This window comes from Desarmillaria tabescens (assembly GCF_030435595.1).
Source record: "Desarmillaria tabescens strain CCBAS 213 chromosome Unknown EV420scaffold_7, whole genome shotgun sequence".
Taxonomy (NCBI): Eukaryota; Fungi; Basidiomycota; class Agaricomycetes; order Agaricales; family Physalacriaceae; genus Desarmillaria; species Desarmillaria tabescens.
In genome coordinates, this window is record NW_026848306.1 from 514,521 (window position 1) to 537,847 (window position 23,327).

Consider the following 23,327-nt stretch of genomic DNA (forward strand, 5'->3'; position numbering starts at 1 on the left):
TATCTCGCCGTACGTACTGGAAGGATGGAAGAATCCATCCCCTACATTATCATACCTACACTCTTGACGGCGACAATCTGCTCGTAAGCACGGTTACCAGGAACAGAAAATCATCCTACCTCATCATTCCTATCCTCGCTCACCTTCAGGCACACGACTATCCTGCCGTGTATGCTGGATTCGACGCGAGGAACCGCAACCCTGCCAGCCGGGAAAACGTGCTTTGCATTGCCTGATTTGACTTTTATAGTGTTTCATTACTGTCGTGTTCAGCGTACGGTCCAGGTGGTATGGTGGATCACACAGTCGGTCCGTCTTCCACTACAGTGTGTATCCATGTAGAAGAAACGTCGGCCGACTAGAATGTGCTTCGACAGGTAGAAGAGAAGGTCGACGTTTGATTTGAATAAATGACGTTTGGCAACAAATTACAGACACGTCCAACTAAATAACGAAGATATTCATTGTCCTATTTCAGATCCAACGCTTTCCCAAAACCTGAAAAAAAAAACATGAGAAAGATCAGGCAATGGAGTACGTGCACTCACGAGCATCGATCAAGCAGATCTTCCGGCGTGGTAAAGGGCAATACTGCAGGTTGGCCGGTTTCCGTTCTGTTGAAACGCATTTCTACCTGATGACCTTGCTGGAACGAAAATGGCTTCCAGGAAGGTGTAATCGTAGGCTCGAACGTCTCATTTGGATCCAGAGACATGACGAAGGCAAGGAAAGACTCGGAAAACGCCTTGTCGAAGTCGGTATTGTTAAAGGGGGGAACGCCGTTCGCATTTATACTGGAGAATGGATGAGCATACAACTGAACACGTTTGTCAATGAACGTACGAGGGGAAATAATAAGGAACGTCGCTTCCGTGGGTGGCAGGTGGAATTGCGAATTGACCCTAAGTATACGATACTCAATATCTGTGCGATCAGAGTGTCGCTGAACTTGCCTTGAATGCTCTACCATTGAAGCCACGAAGCAAGAAGTAAGTCGGACAAACGAATATGGCTGTCACAAGGTGCGTCAGGAAACAGCTACCAGCGCTGAATACACAGGTGCTAGTAGCACATACACTCTCCCATTATAGCGGCGACTTGCTCGATTGGAGCTCCAAGACCAGAATACTTTGCAACGGCTATGTCACGATTCTGAACGCTCAGGCTCGGGAAAAGCTGCGTCAAATAATCTGGTACTTGAACGGTGCCTGCCGTACTCGAATCGACGAATGGTCCACCCTCGTCTGTATTTGTTACAGACATGAGAACCTCCTTGAAAGATAATCAGACAGAAGTCGGACCAAAGATGGGCCATCAGCTTACGCCGTTAACTTTTCCTTGGCGCATAGCTATTGTCGGTCTTTGTGTTATGAATTCACCATCAACGACTGGCACAAATACGAAGGTGCCGAAAAACCCGCTGCTACAAAGGTCAACATTGATCTGTTCAAGAAGACTTGCGTCAGAATTTTGCAGGCACGTCAGTGAATTAGCCGCCGAGGTACAGCTTGCATAAAATTTCAGAGATCAATGCCACGCACTATAATCGGGGGACTTACTTCGTCCTTGATACCACGGTGTTGTACAGAAACTGGAACATACATGTCAGCACTTCGTGTAATTCAAAGAGAGATACCGAACCTCTGGAACGACATCATTAAACGCATACTGCGAAGGGAGGAAAGTGGAGCTTGTTATTGCAGCTCTGAACAAAGGCGGGGAAGTGTGCCCATCATTGGCAATAACTTGCTGAAGAACAGAGCCAGCACCTAAACCAAGACTGAATTAGATTATGATGGTTTATAGAACACGTAGGGTTCACCAGCTGATTCGCCCCAGATCGTAACTCGGCTTGGATCACCACCAAACTTGGCGATCTTCGAGCGGCAGGTAAGTACTATGGCAAAACAAACGCGAGGTGCGTACATGTGTCTGGACCCATTGAAGCGCAAACTGTTGATCCACTACCTCATACACATCAGCGTGTGCCTAACCGCAGACAGAACTTACGAAGGCCAGCATTCAACACGCCATTTGCTTTTACTGACTCTCCCGCCAGGAATCCAAACAAGCCTAGGCGATACTGGATAAGCACGGCGACGACTCCGCCGCCAGCTTCACGGATTAGGTCGTTCCCAGTAGACCCACTGGCGCTGCCGGCAACGTAACTGAAATCAGGGTCAGATGGAGTGTTCGACACCGAACAAGGCACCATACCCTCCGCCATGTATCCATACCACGACAGGTAGGTTCTTGCGAGAACCGAGCTGCCCGGGAACATATACGCTGAGAACCAATAAATTACAGTGTTATTAACAGCAACAATAGACGCGAGAATATGTCCGTGACTTACTTCAAGAACAGACAGTCTTCAGAATTTGGAGCAACAAGGGTGTCTCTTTTGTTAGCAGGAAAAGGATTGCTCGAAGCTGCACCCGACCCTGCCTGGAGACATCCGGAGGGTTCGGCAGTAGCATTCTGTATGCCTGCCACGAAGTCCGGAGTTCGGGGCGCTTGCCACCTCGAGGAGCCTAAACAGAGGTACATTGGGAATGGTGCTACATAGGAAGAGCCCTCAAATCACCAGTGGGGGGTGCAGCGTATCGTATCCCGAGAAATTGAGTATTGTTGGATCCAGCGGGATCCAATGTTCCTCGATACTTGGCGTATCCGAGGTCAACGACCGGAGTCGACTGGGCCCAACAAGATAGGAGAACTGAAGCAAGAATGAGAACAGGAGTTAGCAGCAACATTGTAGTGGCAGTTGGGGCGAAGACCAGGTGTTTTGTGCTATGTCTTCGACTATATATGCAGAGCCGATCCCAGGGTAGCCGGTCATGCCATTTGTCTGCTGACAAGGAGTTTCGAAGCGTCCTCAGAAATCTACATCTCTCTGTCATTCTCGGTCCGGAGTAGGGGTTCGGGACCTTTTCATCTTAGCCTTCGTTAGATATACGTCGCAATGAAAATCCTATGAGACCCCACCGAAATTGATCCCCAACAACCAGCAGTCCACCGGCGAAAGATAGAGTGATAGTAATCACCGTGCGCATTGGCCGAGGGTAATAGTACTGGATGCTGGATGAGAGGTGAAGTTTCACGTCGCGTCTGCTGTTCGGCCCGCTTAGAATCAAGTTCGAAAAAATGATGATCCTAACGCGTGACGCGTCAATGGCTTCCAAAAGTTCCGAAATTTGGCCGGGAACAACCCTCGTAGTATCGTATTCTGTGGTTGGTTGGGCCTTGTAAGCTGAAGAACGCAAACACCGTCTAAAAAGTGACGAGCATTGGCTGTCTAATATCTCTGCCCTGTGCAATGTATTAGCTTATCATAATGTAAAACAAGAAAATGTCCCAGCCGTGGGACACCGACAGCTTTACTTGCCACTGCGGTAGCGAAATACTCGCAAAAATTCCAGTGAGTTCTCCCTCCGTGCTAAACGCCTATTCTAGCCCGACATGACTCCCACCTTCCAGTGTAATAATCTGTGAATTTTGAAAGCTAGGCATCCAATCAGAATTTGAAGATACAGCAGCAGGCGAAGGGGAGACTACCTGGAAACGTAGATTTGACCAGTGAGACGCCAAAATTATACAGGCTCTGGCAGCCTGTCTCACCAGATCCCATCTCACTGGCCCATACAGGATGTACCAAGGATGTACATTACAGCGCTGTGTTGTCGAAGACAAGCGGCGCTTGGAACAATCGGGCCGATGCGACCGGGCATGTGACCATCTCCGGGGCCTGCTCTACTACGAACGGGTAAGTGATCCAAGCGACTGGAAAAAGATGCAGAAGCCAGATATATGCCGGTTCCACAGTCGGACGTCACTACACACGAAGCTGTACTTGTATATGAATAACTTAAATTAATTAGGACGAGTGTATAAACATCTGGTGGAAGGACTTGGCGCCTAATTGTCATAAAATGCGTCTTCAATGTGACGCCTGTCTTTTCTAGTGAAGCATGGAGTTTTAAATCCACTGCTACTCTATGTCTCAGAATTGTTCCCAAAGCATGTCAGCAACGAACAGTTAACGATCAGATACTTGAGGATGATCTGCCGCAGTTGATTTTCAGTGCTCATTGCTCAGATGTCGTTTTCTACCATAATGAGTACTATATTCATGGCGTAGAGGAGTGCTTCGGTGGGGGCAGAAATCTTGAAGGTGCTTAGGCAATAAGCTACAGCTACGTTTAACTAATGATATTCAACCAAGATATTCATTGTCCTATTTCAGGCCCAACACTTTCCCAAAACCTGAAAAAAGGTGAGAACGATCAAGGAATGGAGTACGAGCACTCACGAGCATCGATCAAGCAAATCTTCCGGCGTGGTAAAGGGAAATACCGCAGGATCGTCACTTTCTGTCTTGTTGAATCGCATTTCTACCTGATGACCTTGCTGGAACGAAAATGGCTCCCAGGAAGGCGTAATAGTTGGCTCGAATGTCTCATTTGGATCCAAAGACATGACGAAGGCAAGGAAAGACTCGGAAAACGCTTTATAGAAGTCAGTATTGTTGAAGGGGGGAACGCCGTCTGGCACATTTATACTAGAGAATGAATGAGAATTGAATTGACCGTGTTCGTAAGTGACCGTACGAGGGAAAGTAATAATGGACGTCTGCTCCATGAGTGGCAGGTGGAATCGCGAATTCACCCTGCCAATGAGTATATGGTATTCAATATCAATGCGGTCAGAGCACCGTTGAACTTGCCTTGAATGCTCTCCCTTTGAAAGCGCGAAGCAAGTAGTAAGTGGGGCAAACGAATATGGCTGCCACAACAAGAATCAGGAAAGAGCATTAATTAGATAGGTACAAGACATACATTCTCCCATTATGGCGGCGACCTGCTGGATTGGAATTCCAAGACCAGAATACTTTGTCACGGCTATGTCACGATTCTGAATGCTCAGGTTCGGAAATAGCTGGGTCAAATACTCTGGAACTTGAACGGTGTTCACAGTACCCGGGTTGATGAATGGTGCCCCCTCATTTGTGTTTGTTACGGACAAGAGAACCTCCTTGAAAGATAATCAGACAACTGTAGAACCAAACATTAGCCATCTGCTTACACCGTTAACTTTCCCTTCACGCATGGCCACTGTCGGCCTTTGTTTTATGAAATCACCATCAACGACTGGCACAAATACGAAGGTGCCGAAAAACCCGCTGCTACAAAGGTCAACATTGATCTGTTCAAGAACATTTACGTCCGCATTTCTCAGACATGTGAGCAAATTGGCTGCCGAGGTACAGCTTGCATAAAATTTCAGAGATCAATGTCATGGACTATAATCGGGGGACTTACTTCGTCCTTGATACGATGGTGTTGTACAGAAACTAGAATATACATGTCAGCACTTCGCGTAATTCTAAGAGAGACACCGAACTTCTGGAACGACATCATTAAACGCATACTGCGAAGGGAGGAAAGTGGAGCTTGTTATTGCAGCTCTGAACAAAGGCGGGGAAGTGTGCCCATCGTTTGCAATAACTTGCTGAAGAACAGAGCCAGCACCTAAACCAAGACTGAATTAGATTATGATGGTTCATAGAACACATAGGGTTCACCAGCTGATTCGCCCCAGATCGTAACTCGGCTTGGATCACCACCGAATTTGGCGATCTTCGAGCGGCAGGTAAGTACTATGGCAAAACAAACGCAAGGTGCGTACATGTGTCTGGACCCACTGAAGCGCAAATTGCTGATCAACTGCCTCATAAATATCAGTGGGGCCCACCACAGAGATGCAGAACTTACGAAGGCCAGCATTTAATGTGCCATGTGCTTTTACTGACTCTCCGGACAGGAATCCAAATAAGCCTAGGTGATACTGGATAGCCACAGCGACGACTCCGCCGCCAGCTTCACGGATTAGGTCATTCCCGAAGGCCCCGAGGGCGCTGCCAGTAACATAACTGTAACCAGGGTCAGATAGGCTCCTCGACAAAGAACAATGCATCATACCCTCCTCCATGTATCCATACCACGACAGGTAGGTTCCTGCGAGAACTGAGCTGCCTGGGAACAAACACGCTGAGAACAGATAAATACTAGTTGCAGTAGACACAAGAATATGTCCGTGACCCACTTCAAGAAAAGACAATCTTCAGAATTTGCCGCAAAGGTGTCTCTTTTGTTAGCAGGAAAAGGATTGCTCGAAGCTGCACCAGTTCCACCCTGAAGACATCCGGAGGGGTTAGCAATAGCGTCCTGTATGCCCGCAATGAAGTCCGGTGTTCGGGGTGCTTGCCACCTCAACGAGCCTAAACAGAGGTGCCTTAGGAACAGCGCTACATGGGAAATTTTCTCAAATCACGTACCAGTAGGGGGTGCAGCGAATCGTATCCCTAGAAACTGAGTATTGTTGGATCCAGCGGGGTCTAGCGTTCCCCGATATTTAGCGTATCCGAGGTCAACGACCGGAGTCAACTGTGCATCACAAGGTCGGAGAACTGAGGCAAGAATAATGAGAAGAGTTGGAAATAGCATTGCAGCGCTAGTTGGGGTGAAGACAAGAGTCTTTGACTATATATGCATATATGCAAGATCCCATTTGTCTGCTGACAAGGAGTTTCGAAGCGTCCTCAGAAATCTATATCGCTCTGTCTTTCTCGGTCTCGGATTCGGATTCGGTCCGAAGTAGAAGTTCAGGGCCTTTTCATCTTAGCCCTGGCAGATATACGTCACAAGGAAAATTCTAAGAGGCCACGATCCCCACCAGAACAGATCACAGCAACCAGCAGTCCACTAGTGAAGGAGTGATGGTAATCGCTGTGAGCATTGGCTGAGGCTAATAGCAGTACTGGATGCCGAATCCCGCAGAGTACTTAGTGAGAGGTGAAGTTTCATGTCGCGTCTGCCGTCCCCTTTGAATTAAAAGAAAAAACAATAGCTTCCAAAAGTTCCGAAGTTGGGCCGGGAACAACCATCGTAGTATCGTATTCCGGGGTTGGTACCCATAATAAGCTCATGAAGAATGCAAACAGCTGTCAAACAATACCGTCCCAAAAACGATGAGCATTGGTCGCATACCGATGCCTTGCGCAATTATCTATGCAATGTATTAGCTTATCATATTGTAAACCAAGAAAACATTCCCTCCGTTGGACACCGGTAGCCTTACTTACCACTACGGTAGTGAAATACTCACCATCATGCCATGAGTTCAGTCCCCCCATGCTAACCATTTGTTCTGGCCCAACACGGCTCCCACGAACATGTTCTTCCAGCGTAATAGCTTGTGAAAGCTGGACATCCAATCAGATTTGGAAGATGCTGCGACGGGCGAACTTGAAGGGGACGTTGCCTGAAATGTGTCTCTGAGCTATACCGAGGGTGCAATAATAATATTCGCACCCACCTTGGAGACCACAATCCCTGAAAAGATGCTCACTACAGCACGTCGTCGTCGTCGTCGAGAAACGGTGCTCGGAAAAATCGGGCCGGTGTGACCGTGAATCCCGAACAAAATCAACCCGGGTCTTGCTCAACTACAAGCCCTAGGCCTACCATCCTCAGGCGTTTTCTGTGGGTCATCGACTGTTCGTGGCTAACATTCCGTGAGAATATTTCGACGGCGCGGGTCATCCGTGAATTTTAAACTCTCGCACTTCATTAAAGATACAGGTGTCAGTGTCGTTGAAAACACTTTTTATGACGAGACAGTGCACCAGGTGTACTTACACCTCCCTCTATCAATTTACTTCATTCATATGCCAGTACGGCCACCTATGTAGGGACGTCCGACTATGGGGGCCAGCATTTACATCTGACTTCGGCACCTTTTTCCAGATCACTGTTCATAGTAGCTACCACGACACGTATTCACTGGCATTACATCTTGAAGGTGATATGTTTGGGCAACAAATGACAGACATGTCTAACTAACTAACAGCCTTTTACGAAGATATTCATTGCCCTATTTCAGGCCCAACACTTTCCCAAAACCTAAAGAAAAATGAGGAAAAAAACAAAGAATAAAGTAGGTGCACTTACGAGCATCGATCGAGCAAATCTTCCGGCGTAGTAAAGGGAAATACCGCAGGATCGTCACTTTCTGTCTTGTTGAATCGCATTTCTACCTGATGACCTTGCTGGAATGAAAACGGCTCCCAGGAAGGCGTAATAGTCGGCTCGAATGTCCCGTTTGGATCCAGAGACATGACGAAGGCAAGGAAAGACTCGGCAAATGCTTTATCGAAGTCGGTATTGTTGAAGGGAGGAATGCCGTTCGCATTTATACTAGAGAATGAATGAGAACTGAATTGAACGCGTTTGTAAGTGATCGTACGAGGGAAAGTAATAAGGAATGTCGCTCCCATGGTTGGCAGGTGGGATTGCGAATTGACCCTGAGTACCGAATCAGGATCACGGCATCTAAATAGTGTGGAACTTGCCTTGAATGCTCTCCCTTTGAAAGCGCGAAGCAAGAAGTAAGTGGGGCAATCGAATATGGCTGCCGCAACGAGACTTAGGAAACAGCGTTAATCATATCGGTACAAGACACATACCTTCTCCCATTATAGCGGTGACCTGTTCTATTGGAGTTCCAAGACCAGAATACTTCGCAACGGCAACGGCTAGATTGCGGTCGCTCAGGTTCGGAAATAGCTGTGTCAGATATTCAGGAACCTGGACAGTGCCTGCAGTACCCGAGTCGACAAATAGTCCTCCCTCATTTGTGTTGGTAACGGACATGACAACCTCCTTGAAAGATAATCAGACAGAAGTAGGACCAAAGATGGGCCGTCAGCTTACCCCGTTAACTTTTCCTTCACGCATAGCTATTGTCGGCCTTTGTTTTATAAAATCACCATCAACAACTGGTACGAATACGAAGGTGCCAAAAAACCCGCTATTACAAAGGTCAATGTTAATCTGTTCAAGAACGTCTGCGTCGACGTTTCTCAGGCATATCAGTGAATTGGCTGCCGAGGTACAGCTGGTCTAAGGCTTGAGAAATCAGTGTCATGCTACAATTGGGAATGCTTACTTCGTCCTTGACACTACGGAATTGTATAGGAACTAGAAAATACATATCAGCACCTCGTACATTTATAACTGGTGGAGAGACCGTACCTCGGGAAGCACATCGTTATAGGCATACTGCGAAGGGAGGAAACTGGAACTTGTTATTGCAGCTCTGAACAACGGCGGGGAGGTTTGTCCATCATTGGCAATGACGTGCTGAATCACAGAGCCAGCACCTAGAACACGGTTGAATTGGGATGCGACAGTTTATAGAATGCATGAAATCCTCACCAGCAGATACGCCCCAGATAGTTACTCGGCTTGGATCCCCGCCGAACTTGGCGATCTTCGAGCGAATCAGCGATAAGTACGCGTTCAAAACGGGAGCTGGAAAAAAGGCGACTCACATGTTTCTGGACCCACTGAAGTGCAAATTGTTGATCCACTACCCCAGAAATATCAATGGGAACCCGATCACAGAGAAACAGAACCTACGAAGGCCAGCATTCAATATGCCATTTGCTTTTACTGACTCTCCAGCAAAGAATCCAAATAAGCCTAAACGATACTGGATAGTCACAGCAATAACTCCTTCGCCAGATTCACGGACGAAGTCATTCCCAGTACCATATGCACTGGCATTGCCGATAACGTAACTGTAATCAGGGTCAGATAGACTCCTCGACAAAGAACAATGCATCATACCCTCCTCCATGTATCCATACCACGACAGGTAGGTTCTTGCGACAATCGAGTTGCCCGGGAATATACACGCTGAGAACAGATGAGTAACAGTTACAGTTAACCGCCATAATCTGTCCGTTACCCACTTCAGGAAGAGACAGTCTTCAGAATTTTGTGCGGGGGCGGCTCTTTTGCCGACAGGAAAAGGATTACTCGAAGCTGCACCCACTCCACCCTGAAGACATTCGGAGGGTTCTACAGTTGCGTTCTGTATGCCTGCCACAAAGTCTGGTGTTCTGGGTGCTTGCCACCTCAAAGATCCTAAATAGAGATGCATGCATTGGGAACGGCTCTACATAGGAAGAGTCCTCAGATCACGTACCAGTAGGGGGTGCCGCAAATCGTATCCCGAGAAACTGAGTGTTGTTGGATCCAGCGGGATTGAACGTTCCTCGATATTTAGCATAACCGAGGTCGATTACCGGAGTTGACTGTGCCCCACAGGGAGGCAGCACCAAAGCAAAAATGATGAGAAGAGCCGTAAATAGCATTAGTAGGAGTCAGAGTAAACGATTATGGGACGATTATGAAAACGATTATGGCACCGATTATGAACGGCGATTATGGATCCTCCCCTTTACATAATTCTCGGGTCAATGTAATCGTTACCCGTAATCGGTACACGGTCAGAGCCAGAGCGATTATGATGACGATTACGACTCATAATCGGTCACTCTGACTCCCACTATTGTAGTGGTAGTTGGGGTAAAGACGACGTGCTCTGTGTTACGGCTTTGACTATTTATGCGGAGCAGATCTCAGAGTAACGGTCATGACATCAACTGCTGACAAGTCGAATCATTGTTAGAAATCTATGTCCCTGAAGTTTTTCATCTTAGCCCTGGGCGGACATGCATCGCCGCGAGGCAAAGTCGACATATCCCCGCCATGGCCGCTGATTCACGGCAACCAGTCGCCACACGAGTGAAGCAGTAATGGCAATCAGTATGAGCACCAGTCTAGGCTGATAACGGTACTTGACGTCGAATCCACAGAGCAGTGAGAGGTGAAGGAGGTTTTTTGAGTCGCGTTCGCCGTCCGGCCCGCTTTGAAATATGTTTGACAAAGCGACAATCCCAAGCCTGACGCTTCAACCAACGGCTTCCAAAAGTTCCGGAATTCGGCCGGGAACAACTCTTGCAGTATTGCATCCTGGACATTGTCTATTACTTCATATTGTTAAAGAGCTTCCGCTGGAGCTTGGGAATGGTATTTTCTGTAAAACCAATGTTTTGAAATTCTGTCATTTTGGGAATACTGACTTGACATATGTGAGGTGATAACACTTCCTCAGGTCTGCTATTGAATGGCACCCATATCACTGACAAGTCTCGGCTGATACCTCCCAGAAACTGTCAAATCAGATGAGTACAAGCAAAAAACCTAGGACGGACAAGGACTTGCTTGCAACGCTGTAGCTATTTTCCAAGCTGAGCCTGAGCTCAGAGAATGTGGACGCTGCTGCTGTACACTATGTCGATTTGGGAACTCCTGAAGCCGGGAATGGGATGCGATGGTGGTGGAAGAAGTTATTTATGCTCGAGTATAATATTATCAATGCAGTGGGCCAACCGTAGTTTACGCCAGGCCGTCCATTTTAAACTCCGCAGCTATAAATGGAGAGCCGTGCCGCGGCGCATCACGTAAAGGTCAACTGGCAAGCGTGTTAACTTCAAGCGTAGAGGGATTCAGCTTCTTCAACGTCTTCCTTCCTACCGCATTTGCACGTACGGCCATCATACAGCCCCCTTCAAGTTGGACCATATTTAGGATGGCCCTAACTGTCGATAAGGTCGCTCCCGTTTCTGCAATGTACTAGCAAATCAACTTTCGGCGCGTACGTAGCAAAGCCATCCTACTTTTATCTCCCGGCTCCATGGTAAGTTCTTACTCCGATCTGACTAACGCCGCAAATTTTTCTCGGGTCGTCGCGCTAAGCGTGCATACCGTATGGATCACTTCTGCTGGTCTGGCCAGTCATCAGGAACGCGTAGTGACCGTATGAAGATTCAATCCGGTCTTTATTACCACCCGTTATACGTTGTTTCGACTTTTCTTTAGTGTTACATTTTACTCATGTGGCCGCGTAGTGGTAGCGTATCTTCGTGGAATAAGTCTGCTGTGTAGAACCGTAATGTAGAGGATTCTACATATCCCTTGTCCCGTGGTAGTTCTTAAATGAAAGACCACCTGGCTATACTCGAAACGTCTTTCGTACATGTCGTTAGAAGAGCAGTATTCGCTATGGCATGTAAGGTGGGCTCGGTATTACCTGGTAATTCCCTGTAATGTCACCAAAGACCGGGTTATTTCCCGAAATTTAGCTGAGAACCCGATTATCTTGCAATATTGCCAGTCGTTTGCAGTAATTCCTGTATAATGTGCGTGACAATGCGAGTACCGTTTTCCTGACGCGTCGAATGTTGTTGTCCACTATAGCGCGTATTCATTACATAGAAGAGACATCGACCATGTAGAATATATCTCGACGGGGAGCAGGAAAGGCTGATGTCTGCAGACAAAAGATTACAGACATACCCAACTAAATAGCGGCCTTTGACGATGATATTCACTGTCCTATTTCGGACCCTACACTTTCCCAAAACCTAAAGAACCGTGAGAAAGACCAAGAAACGGAGTAGGTGCAGGTACTTGCGAGCATCGATCAAGCAGATCTTCCGGTGTGGTAAAAGGCATTATGGCGGGATCGCCAGCTTCTGTTCGGTTAAAACGCATTTCTACTTGATGACTTTGCTGGAACGAAAATGGCTCCCAGGACGGTGTAATAGTTGGCTCGAACGTCTCATTCGGATCTAGAGACATGATAAAGGCTAGGAAGGACTCGGCGAACGCTTTATCGAAGTCGGTATTGTTGAAGGGGGGGACGCCGTTCGCATTCGTACTGGTGAATGAATAAGCCCAGAACTAAATGTGCTGTATCAACAAACGTACGAAGGAAAGTAATAGGCAACGTCGCTCCCATGACTGCCAGGTGGGATTGCGAATTGACCCTAAGTATCTGACACTCAGTATTACTGCGGTCAGACCATCGTCGAACTTGCCTTGAATGTTTTTCCTTTGAAAGCACGAAGCAAGAAATACGTAGGGCAAACAAATATGGCTGCCACGGTGATTGTCAGAAAATAACGTTAAGTATATAAGTACCGCACGTACCCTCTCCCATTATGGCGGTGACCTGCTCGATTGGAGTTCCAAGACCTGAATACTTTGTAACGGCGATATCGCGATGCTGAGAACTCAGGTTCGGAAATAGCTGTGCCAGATACTCAGGAACTTGAACGGTGCCAGCAGTACTTGAGTCGACAAATATCCCCCCTTCATCAGTGTTTGTAACTGACATGACAACCTCCTTGAAAGATGATCAAGTATCAGCTGAAGCCCCCAAAACATCGCAGCCAACTTACGCCATTGACTTTTCCATCACGCAAGGCTAACGTCGGTCTTTGCTTTATGAAATCACCGTCGACAACTGGTACAAATACGAAAGTGCCAAAAAAACCGCTATTACAAAGGTCAGTGTTGATCTGTTCAAGAACGTCAGCGTCGACGTTTCTCAGGCATGCCAGTGAATTGGCCGCCGAGGTACAGCTTGTCTAAGACTTGAGAAATCGATGTCACTACAATTGGGAACGCTTACTTCGTCCTTGACACTACGGAATCGTATAAGAACTAGAATATATATATCAGTACCTCGTATAAGTCTAACTGGCGGAGAGACTGAACCTCTGGAATGACATCATTATACGCATATTGCGAAGGGAGAAAACTGGAGCTTGTTATTGCAGCTCTGAACAAAGGCGGGGAAGTTTGTCCATCATTAGCAATGATGTGCTGAATAACAGATCCAGCACCTAGAACTCAATTAAGTAAGAATACGAATAGAATAAGGAGAGTTCCCACCAGCAGACACGCCCCAGATGGTAACTCGACTTGGATCCCCACCGAACTTGGCGATCTTCAAGCAATCGGTAAGTAAAAATTGCGCGACAAACGTCAGAATAAATGCAGCCCACGTATTTCTGGATCCACTGAAGTGCAAATTGCTGATCCACTTCCTCATAAATCTCAGCGACAGCCCCAATCGCAATGACAGAGAACTTACGAAGGCCAGCATTTAATGCGCCATACGCTTTCACTGACTCCCCAGCTAGGAAATCCAAATAAGCCTAAGCGATATTGGATGACTACGGCAATGACGCCGCCGCCAGCTTCATGTATTAGGTCGTTCCCAGAAAATCCATTGGCACTTCCAGAAACGTAACTGTTGCGGCGCTCAATAGACTGTTCAAATAACGAATAAGGCATCATACCCTCCTCCATGTATCCATACCACGACAGGTAGGCTTTTGCGAGGGTCGAGCTGTCCAGGAACGTATACGCTGGGAACTGATTAATACCAACTAAGATAGACGCCAAAGCATGTCCGTTACCCACTTCAAGAAAAGACAGTCTTCGGAATCTGCAGCAGAGGCGGCCCTTTTACTGGTAGGAAAAGGATTACTCGAAGCCCTGCCGAATCCCGCTTGAAGACATCCGGAGGGTTCCGCGGTAGCGTTCTGTATGTCCGCAACGAAGTCCGGTGTTCGCGGCGCTTGCCACCTCAATGAGCCTAAACAAAGGCACTTCAGGAACAGCGCTACACAGGAAGAACCGTCAAATTACACACCAGTGGGAGGTGCCGCAAATCGTATTCCGAGAAATTGAGTGTTGTTGGATCCAGCGGAATCCCATGCTCCTTGATATTTGGCGTATCCGAGGTCGATCACTGCAGTAGACTGCGCCGCACAGAGTTGGAATACTGAGGCAATAATAAGCAGAAGGGCCGGAAGTAGCATTGTGGTGGTAGTTGGGAAGACGAGACGTTTTGTCCGACGTCTTTGGATCGGATTATATATGGAGCGCGCATTCCAGAACCGTTTGTCATGCCATCTACCTTCTGACAAGGAACTTCGAAGCCTCATAGATCTATATTGTTCTTGGTATGGAGTAGGAGTTCGGGGCTTTTCACCTTAGCTTTTGCCAGATATAAGTCGCAGTAAAGAGTTTACGTGTCCCGCCACAGCTGCTGATCCACATCAACCAGCAGTGGCACCAGCGACCCAGGTAATGGTAATCGATATGATGTGTGCACTGGTTCAGGCTGATTATACCTACAGAGGCAGTGAGACTCGGGATGTAAAGAAAATTTTAAGCCAAGAAGAGAAATGCCAAGACACTTTATATCTTCGGGTTCAAAGGGTGGGTTTCTTGTTTGCGAGCCTACTTCCTGCTGAGAGAGAGAGAGACAAAACCTGATAAAAGGGAGGCTTAAAGGGAGACTGAAGCGTCACCAACCAATATGCCAGGTGTTCGGAAGGTTGACGACTACTACACTAGTATCAGCTTAGAGATGCGATGTGGCAGATGAACGCACCTAAACAGCTATGAATTACAAGGGTAAAAGCGGGTGGGGCGCGAAACGCGAGTCTTGTAGACGCCAGACCGAGAAGTACGGTGAAAATTTCAAAGGAGAGTCCACGAAGTCATCGGAGCAACCGAGGCATGAAGAGATATCATTTCTAATACTATATGAAAGCAGTGAAGGTCAATCAACAAGATCCTAAAGTATTCGTGTCCGGAAGCTCTTACAAGTTGTCAAGGGTTGTTCAGCCAAATAGCCGGAACAATTTAGTCGGAGAGCTATTAATATTGCCTCGGGCCGGCCCGCGTAGACGGTTCTGCATCACAAGACCCACGTTCGCTCACCTTTTCCATCGGGTAGCAACGAACTGTTGATGTCGCCTTCCTGCTACTTACCTTGTATGACAATGTGCCGAGCGGGATCACTTTTGTGATCACTACTTGGGAGAAAGCCGCAGTCCACAGTCAACCACTCTCGCTGCGTGCACGAGACGACAAGATTCTCTACCCATACAGCGCAAAACTGATATGCATCGTCTGCAAAATGGCACTCATCTATACTAGACCTCGAAAGTCCTGCCGACATGATACCCTATGCATTCCAGGTGTGCTCCCCTGCGTTCAGAGTACGGTCCAGGAGGGATATTGGTGATGTTTAATTAGAACAGATCGCTTATGGCATCGCACCATAGGTACGACTAACTAAATAACGACCTTTACCGATGACATTCACTGCCCTGTTTCGGACCCTACACTTTGCCAAAACCTAAGAGAAATGTGAAAAAGACCAAGAAACGGAACAGGTGCAGGTACTTACGAGCATCGATCAAGCAAATCTTCCGGCGTGTTAAAGGGCGATACCACGGGATCACCGGTCTCCGTTCTGTTGAAGCGCATTTCTACCTGATGTCCTTTCTGGAATGAAAACTGGCTTCCAGGCAGGTGTAATAGTAGGCTCGAACGTCTCATTGGGATCCAGAGACATGACGAAGGCAAGGAAAGACTCGGCGAACGCTCTATCGAAATCAGGTATTGCTGAAGGGGGGAACACCATTTGTATTCCTACTGCAGAATGAATGAGAACGTAAATAATGCCGCATGTTTCGGAAATAAACATACGAGGGAAAGTAGTAAGCCTGATCACTTCCGTGTGTGCCGGGTGGGAATTGCAAATTGACCCTAAGCATATGAGTACTCAACATCACTGCGGTCGGAGCATCGCTAAACTTACCTTGAATGCTTTCCCTTTGAAAGCGCGAAGCAAGAAATACGTAGGACAAACAAATATGGCTGCCACATCGATTGTTAGAAAATAACGTTAAGTATACAAGTACCGCACATACTCTCTCCCATTATGGCGGCGACCTGCTCGATGGGAGCTCCGAGACCAGAATACTTTGTAACGGCAACGGCACGATTCTGATCGCTCAAATTCGGAAATAATTGTGTCAGGTATTCAGAAACCTGAACGGTGCCTGCGGTACTGGTGTCGACGAATGGTCCCCCCTCATTTGTGTTTGTTATAGACATGAGAACCTCCTTTAAAGATGATCAGAAATTAACCGAACTCCACAAAAGGCCACAAACTTACACCGTTCACCTTTCCTTCCAGAAAAGCTAGCGTTGGCCTTTGCTTTATGAAATGACCATCAACAACTGGTACAAATACGAAGGTACCATAAAACGCGCTCAAAGAAAGGTCGTTATTGATTTGTTCAAGAAGATTTACGTCTGCATCTCTTAGGCATGTCAGCAAATTGGCTGCAGAGGTACAACTTGTGCGAAAATTTAAAGACCAATTTCACAGGTTACAATTTCGACCACTTACTTCGTCCTTGACACCACGGCATTGTACAGAAACTGGAACATACATGTTAGCACCTCGTATAATTCTAACTGAGAGAGACGCAGAACCTCCGGGACGGCATTATTATACGCATACTGCGAAGGCAGAAAACTGGAGCTTGTTATCGCAGCTCTGAACAAGGACGGGAAAGTTCTCCCATCATTGGCAATAACTTGCTGAATCACAGAGCCAGCACCTGAAACACGATTGGACTGGGACGTGATAGTTTATAGCACAGAATTCTCGCCAGCAGATACACCCCAGATAGTGACTCGACTGGGATCCCCACCAAATTTGGCGATCTTCGAGCGGTAGGTAAGTACGACTGCATAACAAACGCTAGGAAGAAGGCAGCTCACATGTTTCTGGACCCATTGAAGTGCAAATTGTTGATCGACTGCCTCATAAATATCAGTGAGAGCCCAATCGCAGAGATACAGAACTTACGAAGACCGGCATTCAACGCGCCATGTGATTTCACTGTCTTTCCAGCTAGGAATCCAAACAGACCTAAGCGATACTGGATTACTACAGCAATGACGCCGCCGCCGGCTTCGCGGATTAGGTCGTTCCCAGAAAACCCATTGGCGCCACCAGAAATGTACCTGTTGTAGTACTCAATAGACTCCTCAATAAAGAATAAAGTACCATACCCTCCTCCATGTATCCATACCACGACAGGTAGGTTCTTGCGAGGATTTGGCTGGCCAGGAACATATATGCTGAGAACAAGATAAATAACAGCTACAATATATACCAGAACATGTCCGTAACTCACTTCAAGAAAAGACAATCTTCAGGATCTGAAGCAGGGGCGTCTCTTTTATCGGCAGGAAAAGTATTGCTCGACCCTCTGCCTTCTGTGGCTTGAAGACATGTGGGTGGTTCTACGGTAGCGTTCTGTATCCCCGCTACAAAGTCTGGCGTTCGGGGTGCCTGCCACCTTAAAGAACCTAAATAGAAGTACATCGGTAACGGCACCACATAGGAAGGGCCGTCAGATCGCGCACCAGTAGGAGGTGCCGCGAATCGTATCCCAAGAAATTCGGTGTTGTTGGATCGAGCCGGGTCAAATGTTCCACGATATTTGGCGTATCCAAGGTCAATCACCGGAGTAGACTGCGCCCCACAGGGTTGGAGAACTGAGGCAACAATGAGGAGAAGAACTGGAAGTAGCATTCTGGTGGGAGCTGGGGAGACGACGAGACGGTTTGTCCGACGTCTTTGATTATATATGCAGCGTGCATTCGAGAACCATTCGTCATGTCATCTCCCTGTCGACAAGAAGCTTCCAAGCATCGTAGAAATCTATATTCCTCTGCTGTTCACGATCAGAAGGCGTCCGGGGCTTCTCATCTCAGCTCTTGGCAGATACATGTTGCAGGGAAAACTTTACGAAGCAGCTGACTCACATCGACCACCAGCCGTGCCAGTGATCCAGTAAAGGTAATCGGTGTGTGAAGACTGGTTCGGGCTAATAGCATCTGCAGAGGTAGTTTGGGACTCCAGATGCAAAGGGAGTGTCAGGCCAAGTTAGGTGGGACAGCAGACGTGGCAAATTATAGCGGATGTAGATAAACTGACGGAATGAATAGATATTACTACGCGGAATGAATGGGCAAAGGGAGCAGCAGGATACTTTTGTACCTTCATGTTTGAGAGGCAAGTTTCTTGCTTGCGAGGAAATGACTTCTGGCTGAGGGAGAGATAAAAAACCCAATGGCATGATGGAATGGAAGTCAAAAGAGCTGAGATGTTACCAGCCAACGGGCAGAGAACCGAGATGTTCAGGAAGTTGATGACTATCGAACAAGTACCGACAGCTGAAGACGACCTGAGCTGAAGACGAGATGAACTAACCCAAACACTGGGAATAGTAACCGTGAAGGTGAGGCGAATGTGAAATTCCTGCAAAACGGTGTGACAATTTCAATAGAGAGTCTGCGGAGTCATCAGAACTTCCGAGGTATGAGAAGATATCGTCCTTGTGCAAACAGTAACTTGTCAGGTTCCTGCCAAAGTTTGTCCGGAAAAATAGCCTCAATCAGGTCAAAATATTCCCCCATAAGGCATAGGCAGGAGCTTTTGCAAATATTTTAGCCTGAAATGTGAAAATTTGCAGAAAAACCTTTGCAGGGAGCTCGCCCGTTCAACTGCAACCTCCCATTTGCTAGGAAAGGCGTAAGGTTTACAGTCAGGCCACTTCGTTCAGCAAACCTTTCTGTATGGAAAAATACTAGACGCAAAAGTCGCCCACAATCGCAGTCGTCCTTTCCATCAGATTCAAGCCCAAACAAATTGAAACCGCCTTCTACTGCCTCGTATATGTCGAGCGAGATCACCTTCGCGATCACCACTCTGAGGGAAATTTCACGGAACCACTCTGGTTACGTGTTCGTGACGGCGACATTCCCTACCCAGACAGCGCAAATTGTAGGACCGTCGAAGCTTCTGTCGACATGATACCGATGCCCTGCCATGCCCCCTGCGGCAGGGACCATCATGCTTTCTCCTAGATCTGTCAAAAGTCTCCATGTGGGGCTTGAGTGCGTCTTGCGTCTGCTGTTCCCTTATCTGACTATGAAGACCTAGCATGCACGCTCTGTCGTTCCCCAGCTTCTTTCGCAGCATGATTTCTTTTCCATGATCAAATCTATTTTTGCGCGTCATCCACTTTTATACAACAGATGAAAATGAACGGAACGGAACCTCTTCCAGCATGACCTTGTTAAATTTTATTCTCGTCCAATCAATTTTCCATCCTCCATGATTCAGTCTTCTTCCCCGATCACCCCTCGTGCCTCACTTATACCTCCACCATCTGGATGTTTTTGATGGCGAAGTCCCGAGGCATGGTATACTGGTCAGGAGGGAGATTAGGGACTCCATTCGAAGGCCTCCGCAGCTTACCGTGGGTGGTTGAAATATACTCTAGAGGGTTGACAGAATGTGGCATCTCTGTCTTTAGGTTTCTCGGTAAATCGAGTGTGACTTTTACAACGTCCCGTAGTTAGACAAATCACAGATACGTCTAACTAAAATAACGATGATATTCATTGTCCTATTTCAGGCCCAACGCTTTCCCAAAATCTAAAAAAAGTGAGGGAGATATTAAGAAATCGAGTAGGTGCACTCACGAGCATCGGTCAAGCAGATCTGCCGGCGTGGTAAAGGGCAATATCGCGGGTTGGCCGGTTTCTGTTCTGTTGAATCGCATTTCTACTTGACCACCCGGCTGGAATGAAAAAGGCTTCCACGCTGGTGTGATAGTCTTCTCGAACGTCTCATTCGGATCCAGAGACATGACGAAAGCTAGGAAAGACTCCGAGAACGCCTTGTCGAAGTCGGTATTACCGAAGGCAGGAATTCCATTTGCATTCATACTAGAGAATAAATGAGATTACAGTTTGATATGCTATGGCAAAGAACGTACGAGGGGAAATAATATGCAACGTCACTCCCGTGGGTGCCGGGTGGGATCGCGAATTGGCCCTGAGCAGATGATATTCAATATCATTGCAGTGGGAGCATCGTTCAACTTACCTTGAATCCTTTTCCTTGGAAAGCGCGCAGCAAGAAATAAGTTGGGCAGACGAATATAGCTGCCGCAACAAGGTGAGACAATACTATTAGCTATTGCAGATACTACACGTACATTCTCCCATTATGGCGGTGACCTGCTCGATTGGGGTTCCAAGACTGGAATATTTCGCAACAGCGACATCGATATTCTGAGCGCTCAGGTTCGGGAATAGTTGTGTCAGATATTCAGGAACCTGAACGGTAGCTGCAGTGCTTGTGTCGACGAAGATTAATCCTTCGTCCGAATTTGTAACTGACATGAGAACCTCCTTTAAAGATGATTAGATATCAAAAACCTAACCCAAAAAAATGACCACCAACTTACGCCATTGACTTTACCTTCCTGTAAAGCTAGCGCTGGCCTTTGCTTTATAAAAGTTCCATCAACAACGGGCACAAATACAAAGGTGCCAAAAAATCCGCTAATACAAAGCTGAACGTTGATTTGTTCAAGAAGATTTACGTCAGCGTTTCTCAGGCATGTCAGCGTGTTGGCCGCTGAGGTACAGCTTATCTAACATTTTAGAGATCACTGTAGCGGATGAAAATTAAGAGCACGTACTTCGTCCCAGACACCACGGCGTTGTACAGAAACTAGATCATACATATCAGCACGTCGTATAAGCGCTATTGACAGAGATACTGAACCTCCGGAATGACATCGTTGAATGCATACTGCGAAGGCAGGAAGCTGGAACTTGTTATTGCCGCTCTGAACAAAGGCGGGAATGTTCGCCCATCGTTGGCAATAACTTGCTGAAGAACAGAACCAGCACCTAGAACACGATTAAATCGGAAAATAATAGGTTGTAGGACATGTAAAATCCTCACCGGCCGATTCGCCCCAGATAGTAACTCGGCTTGGATCCCCACCGAACTTGGTGATCTTCGAGCGGTCGGTAAGTACAAGGACAAGACAAATGCAGAAAAAATACAGCGTACGTGCGTCTGTACCCATTGAAGCGCAAATTGTTGATCCACTGTGCCACAAATATCAATGAGAGCCTAATCGCAGAGACACAGAACCTACGAAGGCCAGCATTCAATACACCATTTGCTTTTACCTCCTCTCCGGCAAGGAATCCAAATAAGCCTAAACGATACTGGATAACCACGGCAACGACTCCGCCGCCAGATTCACGGACTAAGTCGTTCCCATTGTAAGCATCAGGGCCAGAGAACCCATTGGCGCCGCCGGCAACGTAACTGTTACAACAATTAGATAGACTCCTCGACAACGAATGAAACACCATACCCTCCTCCATGTATCCATACCACGACAGGTAGATTTTTGCGAGATCCAAGCTGCCCGGGAACATACACGCTGCAAAACAGATAAATTACAGCTACAATAGACGCCAGTCGTGACCTACTTCAAGAAGAGACAGTCTTCGGAATTCGGAACATCAAGGGTGTCCCTTTTGTCGGCAGGAAAAGGGTTGCTAGGAGCCGCGCCGGTTCCGGCCTGAAGACATCTGGGAGGTTCTGCAGTAGCGTTCTGTATGCCTGGGACGAAGCCCGGCGTTCTCGGTGCTTGCCACCTCAACGAGCCTAAACAGACGTATGCTGGAAACGGTGCTACAAAGGTAGAGGGCTTAGGTCACGTACCAGTAGGTGGTGCCGCGAATCGTATCCCGAGAAATTGAGTGTCGTTGGACCCAGCAGGATCCAACGTTCCACGATACCTGGCGTATCCGAGGTCAACGACTGGAGCCGATTGCGCACCACAGGGTTGAAGAACTGAGGCAAGAACGACGAGAAGAGCTGGAAATAGCATTGTGGTGACAGTTGGGGGAAGACGAGGTGTTTTGTGCTACGTCTTTAACTATATATGCAGAGCAGATCCCAGAGCAACAGGTCATGCCATTTGTCTGCTGACAAGGGACTTCGATGAGTCGTTATAAATCTGCAAGTCTGTGTCCCATTCGGTCCGAAGGAGGAGTTCGGGGCCTTTTCATCTTAGCGTTTGGCAGATATTCGTCGCGGCGAAACCTGTACGTGTCCTTATCACAGCCGTTAATGGACGACAACTAGAGGTTGTGCCGGTGATGCATAGAGGTAATTGGTATGAGGAGAGTCTAGGCTCATAACAATGCAGAGCGATGCATTCGTTGAGCAGTGAGACTCAGAAGTAAAGAAGCTTTCAAGTCGCGCTTGCCGGTCCGACGCTTTGAAGAAATAACGATGCAAAACGCGTGACGCGTCGACGGCTTCTAATGTTCCGAAATTTAACCGCGAACAACTTGAGCATTCTCTATTGTTAGACGTGCTTCCGCTGGAACTCAGACATACCGTTTTCTGTGTCAAGATTCCCCCGCGTTGGTGAGGTTTTTAAAAAAATGCTGTCCTCTGTGGAGACAGATGACCTGATGAATATATGTGTGGCATTAAGCAGTAAATAGAGCTGTCCGTATTATCACTGGCCAGGCTCGAGTCACTCGGTTGATGTACTCGCCCAGGACCTGCAAAATCAGATGAGCGAAAGCAAATAACCAAGGCCAGCTGGTAAAGACTCGACTAGCAGGTCTGCGGGAGTTTCCCCAGTCATCGCAATTGGATCTCCATTCTCGGTTTTGTTGAAGAACATTTCCATTCAGGTTTGGTTGGGCCATAAGGATCCCCGACGATTACCACAGTGGGTTCAACGGTGTCGTTGGATCCAGAGATGCGGAAAAAGGCGGGATCGAAGAATGATATACTGAAAACAATGTTCTTGCGTGATGAGCCTCCATTCGGAGTCATCCTAGCAG

The 23,327-nt window shown here is 47.4% G+C and overlaps 7 protein-coding genes across 7 annotated transcripts; all 7 read right to left on the bottom strand.

Annotated features, from left to right (window-relative positions):
• Positions 1–461: 461 nt before the first annotated feature.
• Positions 462–2,753, bottom strand: EV420DRAFT_1638535 (Alpha/Beta hydrolase protein; the record flags this gene model as incomplete). The annotated part of the gene is made up of 14 exons (XM_060476842.1): positions 462–498; positions 549–794; positions 844–902; positions 1,005–1,012; positions 1,077–1,272; positions 1,324–1,507; positions 1,560–1,591; positions 1,642–1,769; positions 1,823–1,877; positions 1,927–1,964; positions 2,011–2,168; positions 2,218–2,286; positions 2,354–2,531; positions 2,585–2,753. 14 exons carry the CDS (start codon positions 2,751–2,753, stop codon positions 462–464), a joined length of 1,557 nt encoding a protein of 518 aa, XP_060334918.1.
• A 1,353-nt stretch (positions 2,754–4,106) lies between these two features.
• Positions 4,107–6,791, bottom strand: EV420DRAFT_1099085 (Alpha/Beta hydrolase protein). Its single transcript, XM_060465818.1, has 14 exons — positions 6,335–6,791; positions 6,103–6,277; positions 5,979–6,047; positions 5,772–5,929; positions 5,686–5,723; positions 5,582–5,636; positions 5,401–5,528; positions 5,319–5,350; positions 5,083–5,266; positions 4,836–5,031; positions 4,724–4,782; positions 4,608–4,666; positions 4,310–4,558; positions 4,107–4,263 (listed from the first exon to the last, which is right to left on the bottom strand). The coding sequence occupies exons 1-14, from the start codon at positions 6,501–6,503 to the stop codon at positions 4,227–4,229; spliced, it is 1,608 nt and encodes a 535-aa protein (XP_060334919.1). The 5' UTR covers positions 6,504–6,791; the 3' UTR covers positions 4,107–4,226.
• Positions 6,792–7,634: 843 nt separating this feature from the next.
• Positions 7,635–10,558, bottom strand: EV420DRAFT_1760889 (Alpha/Beta hydrolase protein). Its single transcript, XM_060480641.1, has 12 exons — positions 10,051–10,558; positions 9,815–9,989; positions 9,690–9,758; positions 9,480–9,640; positions 9,392–9,429; positions 9,276–9,330; positions 9,093–9,220; positions 9,007–9,038; positions 8,772–8,955; positions 8,525–8,720; positions 8,010–8,469; positions 7,635–7,961 (listed from the first exon to the last, which is right to left on the bottom strand). The coding sequence occupies exons 1-12, from the start codon at positions 10,217–10,219 to the stop codon at positions 7,925–7,927; spliced, it is 1,704 nt and encodes a 567-aa protein (XP_060334920.1). The 5' UTR covers positions 10,220–10,558; the 3' UTR covers positions 7,635–7,924.
• A 1,759-nt stretch (positions 10,559–12,317) lies between these two features.
• EV420DRAFT_1638538 (Alpha/Beta hydrolase protein) lies at positions 12,318–14,584 on the bottom strand (the record flags this gene model as incomplete). Its single annotated transcript, XM_060476843.1, has 12 exons — positions 12,318–12,630; positions 12,681–12,739; positions 12,776–12,849; positions 12,903–13,098; positions 13,154–13,342; positions 13,387–13,399; positions 13,456–13,600; positions 13,650–13,804; positions 13,852–14,010; positions 14,060–14,128; positions 14,184–14,358; positions 14,416–14,584. 12 exons carry the CDS (start codon positions 14,582–14,584, stop codon positions 12,318–12,320), a joined length of 1,716 nt encoding a protein of 571 aa, XP_060334921.1.
• An 821-nt stretch (positions 14,585–15,405) lies between these two features.
• Positions 15,406–16,515, bottom strand: EV420DRAFT_1519146 (uncharacterized protein). Its single transcript, XM_060472094.1, has 5 exons — positions 16,381–16,515; positions 16,269–16,328; positions 16,112–16,214; positions 15,967–16,080; positions 15,406–15,915 (listed from the first exon to the last, which is right to left on the bottom strand). Exons 3-5 carry the CDS (start codon positions 16,132–16,134, stop codon positions 15,879–15,881), a joined length of 174 nt encoding a protein of 57 aa, XP_060334922.1. The 5' UTR covers positions 16,135–16,214; positions 16,269–16,328; positions 16,381–16,515; the 3' UTR covers positions 15,406–15,878.
• EV420DRAFT_1638539 (Alpha/Beta hydrolase protein) lies at positions 16,290–18,174 on the bottom strand (the record flags this gene model as incomplete). The annotated part of the gene is made up of 12 exons (XM_060476844.1): positions 16,290–16,328; positions 16,381–16,439; positions 16,493–16,688; positions 16,741–16,924; positions 16,978–17,009; positions 17,064–17,171; positions 17,232–17,297; positions 17,355–17,392; positions 17,443–17,600; positions 17,649–17,717; positions 17,774–17,948; positions 18,006–18,174. 12 exons carry the CDS (start codon positions 18,172–18,174, stop codon positions 16,290–16,292), a joined length of 1,293 nt encoding a protein of 430 aa, XP_060334923.1.
• A 1,682-nt stretch (positions 18,175–19,856) lies between these two features.
• On the bottom strand, positions 19,857–22,659 carry EV420DRAFT_1099442 (Alpha/Beta hydrolase protein). Its single transcript, XM_060465819.1, has 14 exons — positions 22,186–22,659; positions 21,951–22,128; positions 21,833–21,901; positions 21,608–21,783; positions 21,520–21,557; positions 21,409–21,463; positions 21,226–21,353; positions 21,140–21,171; positions 20,903–21,086; positions 20,651–20,846; positions 20,539–20,597; positions 20,429–20,487; positions 20,133–20,378; positions 19,857–20,085 (listed from the first exon to the last, which is right to left on the bottom strand). Exons 1-14 carry the CDS (start codon positions 22,352–22,354, stop codon positions 20,049–20,051), a joined length of 1,626 nt encoding a protein of 541 aa, XP_060334924.1. The 5' UTR covers positions 22,355–22,659; the 3' UTR covers positions 19,857–20,048.
• Between the last annotated feature and the right edge of the window lie 668 nt (positions 22,660–23,327).

Excerpts from the sequence above, each read along its gene's own strand:
- EV420DRAFT_1099085 (XM_060465818.1), bottom strand. The coding sequence starts at position 6,503 with ATGCTATTTCCAACTCTTCTCATTATTCTTGCCTCAGTTCTCCGACCT. Across the intron at positions 6,278-6,334 it reads ATTCGCTGCACCCCCTACTG|GCTCGTTGAGGTGGCAAGCA; the intron begins GTACGTGATTTG and ends ACCTCTGTTTAG. Across the intron at positions 5,637-5,685 it reads TTCAGTGGGTCCAGACACAT|ATCGCCAAATTCGGTGGTGA; the intron begins GTACGCACCTTG and ends TGCCGCTCGAAG.
- EV420DRAFT_1760889 (XM_060480641.1), bottom strand. The coding sequence starts at position 10,219 with ATGCTATTTACGGCTCTTCTCATCATTTTTGCTTTGGTGCTGCCTCCC. Across the intron at positions 9,430-9,479 it reads CATATTGAATGCTGGCCTTC|TGGATCAACAATTTGCACTT; the intron begins GTAGGTTCTGTT and ends TTTCTGGGGTAG. Across the intron at positions 8,470-8,524 it reads CACCGCTATAATGGGAGAAG|CCATATTCGATTGCCCCACT; the intron begins GTATGTGTCTTG and ends TCGTTGCGGCAG.
- EV420DRAFT_1519146 (XM_060472094.1), bottom strand. The coding sequence starts at position 16,134 with ATGTCTCTGGATCCCAATGAGAC. Across the intron at positions 16,081-16,111 it reads TCTCTGGATCCCAATGAGAC|CCAGTTTTCATTCCAGAAAG; the intron begins GTTCGAGCCTAC and ends CCTGCCTGGAAG. Across the intron at positions 15,916-15,966 it reads GATTTGCTTGATCGATGCTC|GTTTTGGCAAAGTGTAGGGT; the intron begins GTAAGTACCTGC and ends CATTTCTCTTAG.
- EV420DRAFT_1099442 (XM_060465819.1), bottom strand. The coding sequence starts at position 22,354 with ATGCTATTTCCAGCTCTTCTCGTCGTTCTTGCCTCAGTTCTTCAACCC. Across the intron at positions 22,129-22,185 it reads ATTCGCGGCACCACCTACTG|GCTCGTTGAGGTGGCAAGCA; the intron begins GTACGTGACCTA and ends ACGTCTGTTTAG. Across the intron at positions 21,558-21,607 it reads TGTATTGAATGCTGGCCTTC|TGGATCAACAATTTGCGCTT; the intron begins GTAGGTTCTGTG and ends TTTGTGGCACAG.